The sequence below is a fragment of the Homalodisca vitripennis genome, chromosome 4, assembly GCF_021130785.1.
Source record: "Homalodisca vitripennis isolate AUS2020 chromosome 4, UT_GWSS_2.1, whole genome shotgun sequence".
Lineage (NCBI taxonomy): Eukaryota > Metazoa > Arthropoda > Insecta > Hemiptera > Cicadellidae > Homalodisca > Homalodisca vitripennis.
The window spans coordinates 106,230,837-106,250,757 of NC_060210.1; the positions used below are offsets into that span (position 1 = coordinate 106,230,837).

General features: G+C 32.3%; 1 protein-coding gene across 1 annotated transcript; it reads left to right on the plus strand.

Annotated features, from left to right (window-relative positions):
- Positions 1-828: 828 nt before the first annotated feature.
- On the plus strand, positions 829-19,921 carry LOC124359906 (60S ribosomal protein L35a). The gene is made up of 4 exons (XM_046813037.1): positions 829-919; positions 11,422-11,749; positions 18,916-19,074; positions 19,848-19,921. The coding sequence occupies exons 2-4, from the start codon at positions 11,429-11,431 to the stop codon at positions 19,869-19,871; spliced, it is 504 nt and encodes a 167-aa protein (XP_046668993.1). The 5' UTR covers positions 829-919; positions 11,422-11,428; the 3' UTR covers positions 19,872-19,921.

Genomic DNA, 19,921 nt, shown 5'->3' on the forward strand with positions numbered 1-19,921 from the left:
TTGGTTCCTCTCTTGCTGCCTTCAAAAACAGATTAGCTACTATGATTATGATTGAGAAGTTGTCCTCTCAATCTTGGTTCATAATAAAATATGTTGTTATGTTGTTATTATTATGTATATTTTTATGTTATTATTATACATATTATAATATTATGTTACATACATAATATAATGTTATATTATTATGTTGTTATTATTCTGATAAATAGTATAGACCTAGTTATTGTTTTCAAAATTGTAATTAAATGTAAAAAGGTGTATTACCGTGTACAAATAAATCAATAAACATGATCAATACATATTTCTGAAATGTTTGTAACTCTATCGGTTGCTTTAAAGACACTTACGCCCGTAGTTGTTCATTGAGTTAATATAGTTATTTATTAGAACACTCTATTCCATAATTCTAATGTTGAAATCACTAGAGATAAAGCATAATGCTTTTTATTTTTTATAAATACTGCTTCCATTGTTCTAAACAGTCTTTAAGTGTAAGCTCTTGTAACTGATTTAATTTAATTTAATTTTTTATTTATCTTAACGTACAGTATTACATGAAGATGGACATTTAGATTCTAAAACGTTTGCAGTATACACACAAACGACAAACGTGTTAAAATTGATTTATTCTTTTAAATATAAAATGTTTTAAAGCTACTGTAGTTATTAAATGTAATTTTTATATTGATATTATGCTTATTTAATCAATTAACAATAACTTCATATAATATTAAATTTTCCTTTTATTTGGTACTAATTTTATTTACACTAAATATAGTATACAAGAACACCTGCCACTCATGTATACGGTTTCCGGTAAACTTCTGAAATACTGCACGAAGCTACGAAAAGAACACATTGGTGGTTCTGTGATTTCCGTTTATGTTAAATTCTTCCGTTCTGGGTGTGAGTCGTGAGTGTAAGTATGATTTTACTTAATGTTTTGATTTTGTATTTGTAATTTTTAGTAATTATAATTTTTGTTATATTATAACTGATTACACAATCCTCTAATTTTGATCGTTTTATTTTACTAACTGTGTCCGAAATTGACGATCATAATCGATGTAATTTTTTAGGTTAAGGGTATTGAAATTCCAGGCCGTAATACCAATTCATTTATTATTACAATTTCAAACGTATTACTGTAAGGAAAAGAGCTTTTAGCGTTAAATATAACACTCTTAGGTAATATCAATTTAGATATGCAACTTGCTAATTGATTATATGAATGGTAAGGTTAGCTATGTTTTTCTACCCTTAGGCCTAGATCTTGTCAGTTTCCTATTGTGTTTTTGGGTTTCTAAAACTTCTAGAATAGTAAACTTTCTAGATATATTTTCACTTATTTTATCCAAGATATAGTAGGCACATAATTCTTTCTTTGCTAGCAGGCTCAAGTTTATTAAGGGTGATTTACAAAAGTTTCTATTAACTGATCTCAGACTTCTCCAAAGATACCTGGTATTTTTGGCAGACTTCTCAAAAGATACTTGGTGTTTTTGGTAGAGTATAACAAATGGACCTGGTTTCAATATTGATATTAACAAACAAGGCTGCAGTATATTAAGAGGGTACCACAACATTTGAATCACCGATATTCATGATTATCTAAACTACCAATACTAAAATTATGAACCGAATTATGTAATCGTGTTTCAAGTTACAACGTAGTTCAGCTCTTTTTTTTTAAAAAAAAAGGGGTATTTATTTACATTAGCGTGACCATGGAAAATGGACTTCTATTACAAGGGTTGGGCATTTATAGCCAAGTATTATTATCACAGTTGCATATGAACTGGGGGGAAAGTATATTATTGTATTATATTTATGTCTTTCTGACATTATTGCGTTAAGGAGCAGGGGCATCACGTGATCTGGGATTCGACTTTTGCAAGGTCGAGTTAATTTTTTTTCTAATAGAGCATGCAAGCAGTGCGCAGCGGGCAGGCATCGTTGACAGGATTAACGTATTAGTCAAACTCGTCTTTACAAATTGCTTCCACGTGAGATACCGAACATCCAACACAAAGGTGTGCCATTACCACTACTGAACTAGGAGGTTAAGAATAGACGTGGAGGAACAACGGTAGTTCAAAATGGCGTCCCTTCTTTATTTGAGAAGGCGCGGAGTAATACCAAACTGTCAAATATGGATAGTGTTGCCAGAGGTACGATAATTATCGTAAAGGTACTTACGATAAGGTAAAGGTACGATAATTTCATTGATTTTATGCGCCGGTAAGATACACGATGGATAGTTATTATCGTACCATGAAAGATTTTTAACAAATTTATACAAGTAACAAACCAAAAGTTAATTATAACATAATTTATGGGTACGGTCCAATAAGCGGACCCGGTTTTTTATATCGAAGAATATAATCATCGATACCTAATATTCGCATATCGAATCATAGACTATCAATCGATATAAAAGTAATAACAATCATATGTTTAAATTAAAATGTGAATTTAATGATAACAAATAATAAATGAACATAACCAAAATCAGGGAAACTCATAACTTTAACTAAATGAAACAGAACGAAAACGTTTTTTACTAAAGTTGTGTCCACCATTACTTTCTTTTTTTTGCATCTGAAGACGACCATGTTAGCTCCTCTGACAGTTACATTTGTTACCTTTCCACAAATATCACATAATGGATTCTTAGGTACTAACCCAACATCCTGAAGCCATAAAAACATATTTTATCGTCTTTTAAAGCAATTTCGTGAAGCTTCCTAAGATTGACGGCCATTTTAATACACAATGTTACGTGAAATTTAAAATATTAGCCTACCTTAATTGTATTATTTGAAAGTGTTTACAGCTGTTCATATAGATTATTTAAGTTGTTAAAAATAATTCATCAGTATCGATTGATTATATCGATGGTTATGATTAAGTAATATCGTTTGCCAATTTCGATATAAAAAACCGGGTCCGCTTATTGGACCGTACCCTAATTTATTATACAAACATAACATACTTTTTCATTAAATGTGTTTGGTACAATTATTTTATACGAAAGTACGATAATTTCTCGTTGTTGGTATGATAATCGGCTTTTAAAATCTGGCTATACTGAGTTTGAGCAGACGCAGAGTTATAGGAAACTGTCAAAAACGGAGTTTTCAGAGGATTTAAAAAAATCGTAGCTCCTTTGATTTTTGTTGCCGACAAATTTTTTCTTCAATATTGTTTTCAGGGGAAAAAATGAACATACCTTTCCATGGTCACGTTAATGTAAATTGATACCAAAAAAGGTAATATGTTAAACGAAAACTATCTAGGCTATGTTTTTATAAAATGTAAGAAACAAAACGTAGTATCATTTAGTTACTATTTAGTATTTTTTAGGATAGACGTTTTTGACAGCTTGTGACACGAATAACACAAGTATGTTGGGCGATGTGGCGCATGATCTCATGTCAGGAAAGTTGCCCCTGGCCATCAGTTTGATCTGCCCTGCACTTCTGACTAAAATAGGAAATCATATTTCTTGATAGTATCTAAATTCAAGCTCAGATAAAACCGCTCGTAAATTACAACTTTATCTTTTTATAATTATAACACGTACATATAGCCTAATAACAAATAATAGATGGAACAGTTGCCTCTTTTTCGCTGACATTACCTTTCAGGAGGTAGAAAGCAAGAACCAATCATTATGAAATGTACTTAATTTTCACATAAGCCAAATGAGTCTGTTTTTTTTTAACATACTTTTTTAAGTTCCTGGTAAGATGAACTGTTAAAAAAATAGTGGCCTTTCGATAATATCAAAGTACTGGTTTCTTTATTATTTATGAGATCATGGCATTTTGTATATTCACCTTTCCCATGCGATAGACAGATATATCAGAATGGCAGACTGACCAAATACAGTTATATCCGATATTGGTTATGTTTGTAAAGAGTTTTTCAGATCACAAAAAGCTTTTGAAATGTCTAGTGCACACTCTGTACTTATCGCGGTTGCCAAGGAAGTAGTATTTATAAACGACCTTCATTCAGCGACAGGGGGATAGAGCCTTTTTTTAACTCCGACCGTCTGCTCATCAGTTCTGCGTCTCCTACAGATCCATAACCTAACATATCCATCGCGTGTATTACTACTTCCTCGGTTGTCACGAGCGCTCGCTCGCGTGTCTACTATTTATTTTACTATTCTTCATGTGGTAGTGTTGTGATTAGTTTGAAATATTTATCTTATTTTATAGTAAAATGTAATTAAATTTTCAATTTGATTACTTTATAAAATGAAACTTGAAATTTGGTAATTCTAAGCAATATATGGGTCAACCTCGATTTTTCTCATATTACAATATAATGTTCCAATAGTCAATTAGAAAAGGTAATGACTAGAATTTCTTGCCGGAAAGCAGTTATAGGGAGCAGGCAACTCATATTACAATATAATGTTCCAATAGTCAATTAGAAAAGGAAATGACTAGAATTTCTTGCTGGAAAGCAGTTATAGGGAGCAGGCAACCGCGAGAATTACCTATTAGTGATCAGGGGCACTGACGTGATCTGGGCTTCAAATTTGGAACTACTCGAGGTTATTTTTTTTCTAAAAGAGCAAGCAGCGCGAAGCGCTGCGCAGTGGGCAAGCATCGTGCGTGATCTTCGTCTATACTGAATTGATTCAGGCCAAAGGAATGACACAGATTCCTTTACTAGATTTTTACGGAGATTTTGTATTGGGCGGATTATATTGGTTTACTTTGCTTTCCAGCATGTAATTATGTGTTTAAAATTGTTTTACATACATTACCTACATTATATTGTAATATGTAATAAAAATTTATCAGAAATTTTTAATAAAAAAAAGGATCACGCACGATGCCTGCCCGCTGCGCAGCGCTTCGCGCTGCTTGCTCTTTTAGAAAAAAAATTAACTCGAGTAGTTCCAAATTTGAAGCCCAGATCACGTCAGTGCCCCTGATCACTAATAGGTAACTCTAAGCAATATATGACCGTCTGGTGGTTTCCTGCTCCCTATAACTGCTTTCCGGCAAGAAATTGTAGTCATTTCCTTTTCTAATTGACTATTGGAACATTATATTGTAATATGAGAAAACTCGAGGTTGACCCATATATTGCTTAGAATTACCTGAAATTTATTTGAAATAACCGTTCTAAATAGTTTTTTTTTTTTATCAATAAATATGCTAATTTTAAGTGAAATGCCCTGTTTTATATTTTCTTTGCTTTTACCTGTTACAGTTTAGTTATAATAAAACAATTAGCTTTGAACTTAAAGAACGAAATTTTTTTGCTTGTCTTGGTGTTATAAGTAATGGATTTACTTGCATGCTAAGGGTTAAATTAATTCTTTTAGTTTTAAATGTACATATGATTTAATTAGTGTTTTTAATACTTGATCCTATTGATAGTTGTACTATTCAATATGTGAAGTAGCCTAGTGATGATTATAACAAGAAAAAAAAAACTGTGTCCGTTTATCGGACTCTACGCTTTGGGTTTTCAGCATGAAATTTAAAACGCTATTTATAAAAACATTATGGTCTTACATACAGAAAATAATTTCAAAAACTAGTCAGGATTATCGTTATGTTCTTTTGTAAAATTTAACACTTTGAGTTCCATAGGTTGTACCAATTGTTATTCAATAAATTACTTGATAGACAATAAATAGTAGGCAAGATATTGCAATACTTTTTTTGAAAGTGTGAAATAAAAATATAGTAGGCTATACCCTACTTAAAGTTATTTGAAAAACTGTCAAATTGACAAACAAATTTCTGTGGTCCATTAATTCTTTGGACACCAGCGTCTAAGGTTGACCCATAACCGCTAGCATCCGAGAGACTATCACACAAAACCATATGACCTGTTTATATACTTTTACAATGCTTTAGGATCAGTCAATATGAAGTGATCCAATAAAAAATAAAATGAGTTGCTTGAACATTTTAAAATATTTTCATTATATTTATGTTTTTACTGTACTCATAAGAGGTTAAAAAAGATTTTTATAGAATTTTATCTCACCATTTATGCATGGTGGCTGTTTTTTCCCACAGAAGTCCAGCGAATTTTGGTTTTGCAGACATAGCGTTAAATTGATTATCTCTGGATAGGATTTTGCTAGAGCTTTCAAATCAACACTGTTCTTTTCAGAAAGATCTTCTCTATAATATTTATTGATGTTCTTATATCTTATATATTCTTTATAGCTCTAAATGTAACTTTTTATTCCCAAAATAGCCTTTAAGTTTGGTGTTAAAAATTGGAAATCTAACTTTTTGGAAGCATAAAAAAACAATGAAAGAGGTGATTTATCATACTTCAGTTAGATGGCTTAGCTTACTGACATAAAAAAAAAATGTTAGCCTCGAAACATGTTTTATTAATTTTTTAAATCTGTAAATTAAAAATATGAATCTGGTTGGACATGGTATAAAATTCTGATTGTTGTACAGCATGTACATGTATATGATACTAAAACAGTGTAAGAATTATAACGTGACCATGGAAAGGTATGTTCATTTTTTTTCCCTGAAAACTACAATTTTTCATGAAAACAATAGTGAAGAAAAAATTTGTCTGCAACGAAAATCAAAGGAGTTACGATTTTTTGAAATCCTCTGAAAACTCTGTTTTTGACAGTACCTCTGGCAACACTATCCATATTTGACAGTTTGGTATTACTCCGCGGCTCTATCAAATAAAGCAGGGACGCCATTTTGAACTATTTTGTTCCTCCGTGTCTATTCTTAACCTCCTAGTTCAGTAGTGGTAATGGCACACCTTTGTGTTGGATGTTCATTAAGGTAAGTGATAAGTTACTGAAATGATGCTGACTAGTATGTTAATTCTGTCAACGATGCCTGCCCGCTGCGCACTGCTTGCTCTTTTAGAAAAAAAATTAACTCGAGCTTGCAAAAGTCGAATCCCAGATCACGTGATGCCCCTGCTCCTTAACGCAATAATGCCCGTAAGGCATCAATATAATACAATAATATACTTTCCCCCCAGTTTATATTCACCTGTGATAATAATATTTGGCTATAAATGCCCAACCCATGAAAAAAAAGTCCATTTTCCATGGTCACGCTATTGTAAATAAATACCGGAATTTAAAATTTGATGTTTTGACTCAGAGCTAGGTTATAAATTTTCAAAAGTCATTGGGTAAAACACATTTTTGCCAATGTTAATATAATACGAATTACATGAATAAAAGTGTTATTGGTAAGATGAAATGTTGTGTTAAGTTTTATGTATATATAAGTTCTCAAAATAAGTAAAAATCATAGATACATGTTTTACATAAATATAAAACAATACATAAATGTATCAAATAAAGCTAACATAATAATCCTTCTCTTATCTAGACCATTATTTTTTCCCAAATTCAGACAGTTATTCTCCTTGTATTTTGGTTAAAAAAACCAGAGAAAGCAATGTCAACAACAAAAAATAAGGGTTAATTAAAATTGTTGGCACTTTGGTATTATCTGGAGGCTACCATTCTTAGAAGAGTTTTTCCCCACCAGGGACCTTAACAAACTACATCATGAGAGAGAACAGACTTTGTTTGATTTACTGTGAAAATTATATATCATGAAAAAGGTTTCTCGTTTTCTGCTTCCTCAAAGGAAGGGTTGTCGGCGAGGAGGCTACTCTTTCCCCACCTACTATTTTTACTTACGGAAATTCTAAATATTATAAACATCAATTCATTGCTTTTAAGATGCGAACAATCCCAAAAAGATTGCAAATAATTAAAATAATAGAACAATTCAATTGGATCCTGAATAATGTGCTTGTTATTTCTAAAAATAATAAATAATTTTTACGTGAAATAAATATGTGGTCAATTATTAGCCCAGTAATAAAATTATTTGAAAGTGTTCAAACAGAATACACTTAAAACTCAAAAACTAAAATTTTTTGTGTATTCTGAGAAATTTCGTCTGGAGATTGAAAGATTTGTTTGTACATTGGACTTCATTAATTCAAAGGCAGCTCATGGGACAAAAAATTTAACAAATTTATAATTTTGAAATCAAAGATTTTTAACTGTAGAGATTTTTTTACACATGTCAAATTTTTACAATATATCAAGGAACCAGGAAAAAGTTTGACTATCTAAAATTTAGAATTAAAAGTAAAGCTGAAAAATGAAATTGGTTCAATACATTGATTTTCAATTTACATTGTAATTGTTTAATGACAACTTAAAGACAACCAATGAAGTAAAATCATTAGATTTTTTGTGAATTAGCTTAATATTATGGCTAGCCATCAGGCCCAAGGTGGCTTGATGCTGGTAGATTGATGATAGGATAGTATATGCACAGTGCTACTATGAGAATGGTAGTATCGCTTTATTATTTTCATTTAACCAGTCAATAACAGTTTCTTCAATATGTAATCATTCTATGATTACATTTTACGTAGAGATTTTTTATTAAGATCATGTTTTTTAGGGTGCTAAATTGGAACTGAGAGGTGTGATTGGTCTGGTTGGTTCCAACAAAACTTAGCGAATTCTTTGTCCCTGTCTTTTTCAAGCCCAAAATTGTCACAAAGTGTATCGAAACAGCTTAAAACATGTCCTCTAAGAGCATGATTCAGAATTTTTTGTTATAGCCTAAATAATTTTATCATTCAATGTAAATCCTAGCAATACTACTACTAGCATATCTGGTAACACTGCGTTGGGTAAAATAATTTTACCGGTGGAGCTGCATTTAGCCGGACTTATGAATGCTGCAATTAGCCTTAGATAACTACTCAGTTGCTGGTCATTCCCAACACTAAGTAAGGTGAAATGATGTTGCCCTGATCGGTGTTGTAACAGCCTATTACACTGGATGTAAAACTATATTAGTTCTACTAAACAGCAGAAACTTAAAATTAACTAGGTCTAAATTTTTAAAATGGTTTGGTAACATTATTAAATAATGTGGCTTTTCAAGGTACATGTCAATCTCACATGAGGCATGACTAGATTTGCTTTGGATCTGGTGTTGTGGCTATGAATATTGGATTGCAGTACAAATTCAGCAATGTTATATCTCACATGAGCTAAATTGCTAAAAACACACATTGAAGGCAGAGTTAAAATTTTGTGCTTCTTAAAACTAGGTTACAGGATTCTCTTGGAGCAAATTTATTCATTAATCTCAGTTCCTATTTCTTACAGCTTACAGCTAAGGGTTATACGAGGGGGTACCCAAAAAAACTATTATTTTATAAAAATTATATATTATCAAATTTTTTACAATACGACCTTATCTCCTTCAAAATAATCTTCATTACAACTAATACACTTGTCCCAACGGTATTTCCATTGATCAAAACATTTTTTGTAATCATCTTTAGAAATGGCTGCAAGCTCGAGCTTTGTTTTTTTCTTAACCTCTTCAACGCTGTCAAATCGTTGACCTTACAAGCCTCTTTTCATGTGTGGAAATAAAAAAAAGTCGCATGGAGCGAGGTCAGGCAAGTAAGGTGCGTTGGGCAGCGGAACCATGCCGTTTTTGGCTAAAAACTGCCTAACTGAGATGGCTGTGTGTGCCGGTGTGTTGTCGTGGTGGAAGAACCAGTCTCCAGTCTGCCACAAATCGGGTCTTTTCTGACGAACTTTTCGCTGAACCGAGCTCCAAGTTAACCCACTACTCTCTGATAGTTCCTCAATTGTCTGTCGACGGTCGGTGAGCACAAGTTCACGAATTTTCTCGACATTTTCGTCCGTTCCAGAGGTTGATGGACGTCCAGAACGAGGTTTGTCTTCAATCGACATGTCGCCATTTTTAAATCGAGCGAACCACTCGTAGACCTGAGTTTTCCCCATAGCATCATCTTTGTAAGCTGTATTCAACATTAAAATAGTTTCTGCAGCATTTTTACCAAGTAAAAAACAAAATTTCACAGCTGCACGTTGTTCACTTAAACTTGCCATGACAAAAAACGAAACAAGAACAAAACAGGGTTAGCGAAAACAGTCACTACGAACGAACAGAATGCACTAGGACAACGGAACTGGGGTCACTGAGCTCGCAATGGGTTGCGCGACACACGCCTAGCGGCAGGAATGTGTACTACACGCTGCCGGCTGCCAGCAATACAATTCCGGTTTTTTTTGGGTACCCCCTCGAATTCCTCCACAATCTAACCCCATACATAATCACAGAATGGAATAGTCCATAATAAACGGTGACCAAAACTCCAGTACTAACAACAGTCTTAAACCTTCTTAATAAATAAATGACACAAGACAACCTTTTCATAATTACATGTGAAATGAGGAATTCTCAGTTAAGTTTATTATATCTATACATTTTCCAAAGATCTTTACATTTCTTACCTCAAAAGTCATTTATTAAAACTGTAATGAACATATTAATTTAATGTGTAACTTAATAGTCAATGATATCAGTAAATAGGTCTTTCAGTAGAATCCACCAGCACTGCAATGGGTAGTACAGTAGTCCCTCAATTCAGACCAGACATGTGTCAGACTAGTGAATAAGCCGAATTGCTGGAGTTCAATTGAAAAACTTGTTTAAATTACATAATAGAATGTATTGTTACTAAAAAAAAGACAATACTTAGCATAAGTAACAATTTAGATGTACAATAGTCGTAAAATAAAAAAAGTTAGCACATGGCATAAATGTTTATCTTTTTATTGGAATTTTTTCAGCCTGATGCACTAATTTCAGCCTTATATACAAGTGTTTTTTTAGTTAAAGGCCTCCAAATAATCCACTTTCATCTGCATTATACACCTAGTGAGAACATAGTTTCAAATCACTAAACATCTTTAGGAACTTGTTTATAGCTCAACTGCTGATTCATAAAAAAATAGTAATAAAATGCTAATTCCATTATCAGATAATATTTCCATCCACAAATAAACCGTACAACCTCACTGTGTCATTATCATTCAATATACATTACAAAATTTTCAACTTAACACACTACAAATGTTTAACACTTTTATTATGAATGACTCAATAAGCAAAAAATAAAATTACCACCAAAATAACTTGAAAACTTTTTCTATTATTTGTACGTTATTCAAAAACGGGAAAACAATGCTGTTAAATACACTTTCGTTATGAGCTGGGATCTCAAATTGATGGCTATGATGATACCCTGCCTTTGTCTACTGGCTGGATTACTGGTGAAGGGGGGGTGGAGGGGGGAGGACTGGACTGGGCAGGGCAGGACTATAGAGGGACTACTGTAATAGAATTAGACATTGGATAAAAGTGAACCCTCAATCATTCCAGAAAAAGATATATAGTTTTCTCTCATCTGTGTTTTCACAGTTTAATAATTTTTATTCTATGTGTCATAAACAAACAAATTATCATAAATTTGTTTATTGTGATTAGATTTATTTAAAATATTTGTTTATGTTTTTAGGTTAGAAATGGCTGATACAGCAAAGCCAGCACCAAAGCCAAAGGCTGAAAAGAAGCCTGCTGAAAAGAAAGCAGCCGCTGAGAAAACACCTCAGAAGAAAGAAAAGGTGGATAAGAAAGAAAAGAAACCAATTGAAAAGAAAGTTAAACCTATCAAGAGAAACATTAGAAAACGTTATGGCCGCTTGTATGCAAAAGCTATTTTCACCGGATTCAAGAGAGGTTTAAGAAATCAACATGAAAACACAGCTTTGTTAAATGTAGAAGGTTGTACTACTAAAGCTGACAGCTGGTTTTATGTTGGAAAGAAATGTGTCTATGTTTACAAGGTAAGAGTTTAAGATTATTCAAAACCAATAAGGTCTTTATATTATTAATTACATTTTTAATATTTGTTTTGTGTGGGTGAAATATTGCCAGTAAGTCAATATATGTTCTTAGCTTGTCATATATATGCAGTAATGTTTTTATTAAATTTATTGACATGACATAAATATGCTTTTCCAATCAGTAAGTAAGATAATGACTAGCTTATGTTCTTGAAATGCTATACACATTTAAGGTTTCCATTACAGCATATTGGTAAAATTCAGAACCTTGGTTATGTGTTTAATTTCAATCAGTTTGTAATATTTAAATTAGTTTCAGAATGAAACATCATGTTGTTTTCGACAAAATATGTTTCAATCCAGTATAGAATTAATTTTTCAAGATTAATTGCAAAAAAAGAATCACTCATTGATGTGATGGATTGTACTAAGGTAGTGTTCAAATCGCTAGAAGCTTCAAGATCACTCATAGCCATATCTTTATATATATATATATATATTTATTTCTTGTGTGCGTGTGTATGTCACTGAACTCCTCCTAAATGGCTGGATTGGTTGAAATGAAATTTGTAGTGTGTCTTCAGGTGGATTCTAGAATGGTTTAGATTTACAATTTGGTCCAATTTAAATAGTTTATTATTTAATTAATTTTTCATTTATAAATTGTTGGTATTGAAGTGTTATAAATTGGATCCTGCAGATTGCGCTACAACACGTAATACAAATTGAACTGATACTTAACCCTTTTAACCCCAGCCATTTTTCCATGGACTTGCCAGAAAGCCCATGGCGATAAGGGTCCATAGTGCAGAATTGAGGAAAAATACATCTAGTTTTCTTATTTTTGAAGATAACTTTTAGGTTTTTGTTTTAAATTGTTCACAAATAAGTGTACTCTTAGATGTAATAGTTAAAAAGTACTTTTACAGAATGATTTGTTTTTTTTAGCGTATTTATACATAAAAAAATTTTAATTTTTTATAGTTTGGACATACTTAAAAGGGTAGAAAAAAAAATTGTAGCCCCTGAAAAATGAAGCAATTTTGTTGTACACATATTTCTTACTACACAAACAAAATTTGAAGAACTTTCCTTGATAAATGCAGGAGATATATCCAATTAATTGTATTGCTGCATAAGCACTTCTTCATATATTTCCACATACACGTCAGTAGAAGTATACAGATATGTCTTGTTACTTGTACACAAAATTCCCTTCTGGCAGGAACATCTTCAAAAAAATTGTAGAGAGCCCTAAGAAATTTAACTAGATTCCACTTAGCCCCTGATTTGAACACATTTTTGAGGATGTGCAAACCACAGGTGCCTATAAATAAAAAGTATAGGATCATCATCATTATTCTCAGTCTGAAGTTCCTACTCCAGATCTTTCACAGACTTTAAATTTACATTAAGTCTATCGATAGACAATGAGAAATGTTTTTTTTTACATTTATGTGCTTTGATTGACTTCTGAATTTTAAAATCAAATTGCTCCCAGTGCTTTTAGTCAAAGAAGTAGAGGTAAAATATCTTGTGGTCACTTCATGACTTACAGGATCCCAATACCTTAGTGCAATACCCATTTACTATTCTGGCTAACTTTATTCATGCTTTCGTCCAATATAGAAACAAAGGCAGATGATTCCTGGACTTCCTTGTCCAGTAGGTCTCGAAAATACTCAACAATACCAAAGTTCACCAAATAACCAATTTTAATACGCTCAAGTGAAATTTTTCCTGCGATTTGACTATCCATAAATTGACTCACTCAAACACTTTGGGTGCAACTCCTGATAGCAGGAAAACCAGCCTAAAACAGCTACCACAAAATTTTCCAGGACCAACTTTTGAATTTCAATGACTTTCCATGACCTACTTTATTTCCATGACTTTCCAGGAGTTCCAGAAGCGTGGCCACACCTATGTATATTGCGATAGAGTTAAATAATTACAGAGTTTTGGAGTTAGACTTGCATCATAACTGAAGTAATGTTAAATCCAATTTACTTCACACTGATCTCCCCACAAATCACTTCAATTTCAAAATCGATAATTAATTATGAGTTTACAGCCTTATATATGGCATTTATCTTAGTCAGTTGAAATATTTAAGAAACTTATTCTAGAAATCAAAATAAAACATTGTCTTCTTCAAAGCCTTTGTCCACCAAATCACCGGAATCATGTTCATGACCAAATTCAGCCACAGAGATCATTGTAAAATATTCATATTTAATATGTTTATTATGTAATTGTTGAAATTAGTAACTATGGTTATTACACATTCAGCAAAATATCATTCTAAATTCCAAGTTAGTGTGACCTATACATAAAATCTGAAGTATTAGTAAAACATTCACTGAAGGAAAAAACTACAGTCCACAAGAAATATACTACACCTATAAATGTTCCATCCGGGTCTGAGATATTTGTTCAATATTTTGAATATTCTGAAATCGGCTAAGCTGAAACGAACACTTTAAATGTCAGTGAGCGGCTGGGACATCAACCCATGCAGCAAAAATTCTCCGTTGATTAAGAAGATTTTAACGGACACCAACACTAAATGTCAGTGAGCAGCCGGGACATCAACCCATGCAGCAAAAATTCTCCGTTGATTAAGAAGATTTTAACTGACACCAACACTAAATGTCAGTGAGCAGCCGGGACATCAACCCATGCAGCAAAAATTCTCCGTTGATTAAGAAGATTTTAACTGACATCAACATTCTAAATGTCAGTGAGCGGCTGGGACATCAACCCATGCAGCAAAAATTCTCCGTTGATAAAGAAGATTTTAACTGACACCAACACTAAATGTCAGTGAGCAGCCGGGACATCAACCCATGCAGCAAAAATTCTCTGTTGATAAAGAAGATTTTAACTGACACCAACACTAAATGTCAGTGAGCAGCCGGGACATAAACCCATGCAGCTGAAATTGTCCATTGATAATGAAGATTTTAACTGACACCAACACTCTAAATGTCTGTGAGCGGCTGGGACGTCAACCCATGCAGCTGAAATTGTCCTTTGATAAAGAAGATTTTAAACTCACCCTCTAAATCTGTCATCAGGCCCGGACTTCAATGAAAGCACCAGAACTCATATCAATAACATATTACTTGCACGACAAACTATGTTTTCCCCAGTGTAAACTTTTCACTAACCCCCTAAAATTTTGGTAATTTACTGTTTATAACTAATTCTTAAATTCTGTAATAGCTTAGTGGACTCAAGTATTGCCTGTACTTGGGGGGTGGCGGAGGGTAGCTCGCAAATAAAAATGTTGATAATATTTCTTGTTTTTATTTACAACACTAGTATGAAACTAAAAATGAAATATCTGAGTTTAATGAACCAAAAATTTAAAAAAATTAAATATTACTATAATTAGTGTATTCAAAAGTACGTGAAACTAATATTTTTTTACATTCTTGCTGTCTGAATATTGCCAATGGATACGTGACAGTTTGTTGAATCGTGTAAATATAACACATATACCTTCAAAACCCTTTAATACTTTCTGGAGTAAATATATATATATATATATATATCGTCAGTAGAAGTATACAGATATGTATACTTGTTTTTGCACTTTTGAAATAATAACAATTGTAAAATAACACAAACTAATTGTAATGGTTTGTAAGACTAAAACTTGTTTAATTTTTCAAAAAAGTAAATAAAATAATATTTACAATATATACATTTTATATAAACAACTCAATTCATTGTCTTCAAAAATAGCACAATCACCACTAATAATAGGGTACTTTGGGATTATACCGACCACACCAGTATGAAGAACACAAAAATATAAATTTATAGAAACAAACATGATAGAACGAAAAAACAACTCTTTAATTACAAAATTACAAGCATTTCCAGGCATTGTGATTGGTATTGTTGTCGCTGTTATCTTATCTTTCTCGAGAATCCCGATTACGACAGGCCACGCGGCATCACGTGATTTTCACGGTACATAATTGCCTTTCCATTACAATTCAATTTATATTTCTGATCAGATCCTCTAGAATTTGATATTTTACTGATATGTACTATCTCGAGGGATGTTTTTCTTTCGTTGAGATCAGCGCGAAGGCATGGCACTCGCATTTGGGTGGCGGAGTGTGATCAAGAATAAAAACAAGTTTTGAGTGTTTTTTCAATAAAGAGTTTAGTTTTAGTTTGATCATGTTTGTTTTTATTGAATTTTTGTGTTTGGAGAAATGTAGAGGTAAAACACGGAAGTACAACAAAGCGACGCACCAGCTGAACGGGCGGCGAGACTCTGCAATCACGTTATCTACTACACCGCTCGACTTTGACTTTGACCTCTGTCTAAGGATGGGGAGGGGTTTGCGATAAGACAATTCCTGTTTTATATTGACGAAATATTGTTCTACGCTAATCTAGTAATCAGTAGAAGCAAAATGTCAAATAACGATTCATGTCTGGGTTTGGTCGGTATAATCCCAAAGTACCAATAATAGTGTTTATCAAAGTGTTTTCACTCACTGGTAACTTTTCTCTACGACGTTTACTCATGTTTTTTTTACTAATAATACAATAAATCACATGAAAAAACAACCGCTTTCAATCACGCAAACTAATTGAGGTTATAAGTCAGCATACAACAACAATGCAACTGAAGTCGTCTGACAGCTGACATCGACAAATAAACTACGCTCAATGACGACGACATACAATGCCAATTGGAAGGTTTATTGTTTTTGCATGTAGCCCGTTTCTTCACCGACTACTATACCGAAACTGATGGCATTTGGACATATTATTAGCCAGCTACATTAAATTATCGAGACGTCCGGTATATCGGACGTTGGGCATTTTAGCTAGACCACCTCTGTCCGATATATCGGACGCCGGGGCTAAAAGGGTTAAATTTTAGTAAATATTAAATTATTGTAAAGTGCTTGATCAGCAGTGTAATGCAGATTGCAAAGACGAAATTATTTAACCCTTTTAACCCCGGCCATTAAATCAAGTGATGTGCCAGAAATCCCAAGCCATTTTCAGACAAAATGTAAGGGTTTTGTAAAAAATTCATAACTCAGTTATTTTTTAAGATATTTAGGTAATTCTTTTTTTGTTTTACTTCTTTATACATTTAGCTTACAGAAATATACAAATAAAATTATTATTCCGAAATTAATTTTTTTTACATACATATACATATATAAAAATAAATAAAAATGAAAAAATTTCAAGTTTGATCATGGAAACCATATAGATAAAAAAATATTTGACACAAAAATACCCATTTACTTTATGATATATTTACTCCTTAATAAAAGGAAACAAAAATTATAGGCCTACCTTATTTACAAGTGGAGTAACATCAATTTTAGTAAAGCCGTGTAAATTTTTCTTTTTACAATTTCTGGGCAAGGCAATGTAACAAGACCTTTGAAATTCACAGTACTTAAAATAAACATAAAACCAAAGTTATTTTTGACAAAATAACTAAAACTGTTCATAATTTAAATTTAAAAAAAGTTTTAAAACAATATTTACATCACTACAAAATGTAAATTTTCAAGATATCCATCACTCAAATCGCCGTCACTAATCACATCCACACCATTTGCAACTAGGTCACTAATTAGTGTATTTTCACTTACGGGAGACTTTGAACGATGTCTTTTACTCATTTTGAAATCAAACAAATAATAAACTAAACTTTAACTGTCGTACTTTACACTGCTTTAACCTAAAACTGTGAAGAAAACGGAATATTCACAACCACGTGATATACAGCTGTCTGCAACAAGCGTGAGCAGTCAGTCGAGACGAACTGCAATTTCTCAGTCACAGACGGACAAAATACGAAGTCAAACCATTACAAACTAATATATTTCGATGCCAAATATCTTTTTGCACAAGTCTGTGAAATTTCAAAGCATTCGGTGAAATAGGTGGCCAGTAAAGTAATAAAAAGTGCACGTCCGCACTATACGGACGTCGGGAGTTGACGCCATTTTTATGACGTCCGTATAGTACGGACGTCGGGGTTAAAAGGGTTAATTTTAAATTTAGATTGTGCTAATGATCAATAATTCATCTAATGCAGTGGAAATTATATTTATAGGCTGTTATAAAAACTACCTTACTGTATAAAGCTGTGAATGTTTGCATATAAAGTAATCGAATCTGGTTAGCTCCTTTAACACTGTGTATGGCATTTTTACTGTAGTTGTAGAAAAGCAAATGTGGATAACAAACTCTTGCCCTTATACTAGAAGCATATACCCCTTATACATATTAATTGATTGGTAAAAATATCACAATCACTTAATCGCCAAAATTTAATCTAAGTTAGATTCCGAAACCAACATATGAGACAATTTTTTTGGTCAGTGCAACAGCATAATCAATTGTGGAACCGTAGATAGATTAGACCGGGAATGAATTTAAACGACCAGAACAGACTCATATTGACCGCAGCAACTTTTTAGTTGTACGATACACTTTTGTTATTGGGATAAAAAGGCTAACTGTAATTGTTACTGAAATCATTAAGGAATTCAATAAATTATCATGGAATGTTGGAGGTAAATACGAATCTTATAAAAACTGTTTCACTTTACGATTTTAGGATCCCAAAGCACCGCTCTTTAAACTGAAATCTGGATCAGGAGATTGAAACAGCTTTGAGTGACTATCGATTATCTCTAGACTTTATTATGTAAAAGAAAAAGAATACATGAATATATTGTCTAGTTGTTCAACAGGAAATTACGTGCGAAGCCGCGGGTAACTGCTAGTGTTTATATAAAATTATATAACTTTATTTAACTTAATTATATAACTAAGAAATTTTTATAAAGCGAATTTTGTTTGTAACGATGTCTCATATTATTCATCTAATAAGAAAAAAAAAACAACATCGAAAGTACGAAAATCTGTTGAATAATTGTTTTACAACAGCTTTTTTCTCAAAGCTATTGATCTGAACACTACTATAATAAAACACAAGCTTAAATAACATTTTTTATTTTAATCACACAAAGGTTAAAACGAGAAAATTAATAATACAATAAATTGACAAGATCAAATTATTCTTTAGTAATTGATTAATTTTAAGTATGAGACATTTGTCTGTTGTTTCTCTCTTGTTAAGCTTTTTTTCATTTGTGCAGGCCAAGAATCGCACACCAGTCCCTGGCAATTCCAGTAAGAAGACAAACATTAGAGCCATATGGGGCAAGGTGACGAGGCCTCATGGCTGCTCTGGTGCCGTTAGGGCAAAGTTCAAGCGGAATCTTCCTGCTGTTGCCATGGGCAAAAGGATAAGGATTGTAAGTCCATTTTGTACTAGTTTAGAGTAAACAAATTCTAGATAACCAAAGGTATAAAGAATTCCTATGATTACCAAAATAATAACTACAGCCTATTAGTGTTAGGATAGCATGTTGTAATGTTATGTTACTTAAAAAAAAATTGATAATAGGTGTCTGACAAAAACTTGTGAAAACAAGTTCATTAAATGTGATATAGAATTATTTATGCCAATAATAAAATCTTCAAACAACATCTAATATGAGGAATGCTTAGTGTAATTAATTCACATTTTATTACTAGAATCTTCTCTACGAATCCAAAATAAATAAAATAAAATCAGTCTTTATAAATGAAAACAAATATAGAAAATTACAGGCCAGTATTATTAAAATATTTTAGAATGAGTAGTGTACATGAAATTCAACAAAACGTTTCTAATACCAACTGCTTTTATAATAAGAAACTTGGATTTAGTGTTAATGACAGTAAGATGTATGTAGGTTATCCTGAACCAAAAATATATAATTAATGAAGGAGATTTATTTTTTTATAAACACAAAAAAAGGCATTTGTAAATTTTTAAGTTTAGTGTTTTGCTAGCTTGGTCTTTAGTAGTTTTGTAAGATTGACAATATAAATATGGGTATATGGAAATAGTGTAGTTTTTCTTAATATTTGTAACCCCTCAGCCAAAATTTGTCATGTTGTATTAGCTCATTGTGGAAATACGATAAGTATGACCACATCAGAAACCTTGAAGTCAAATAACCGGTGTCATTGTTTGTTTCAGATGCTGTATCCTTCTCGCATCTAAAGCTGGTTTTAACTGTTTATTTTCAATAAAAGCTTGAAAAATCTTTTAAA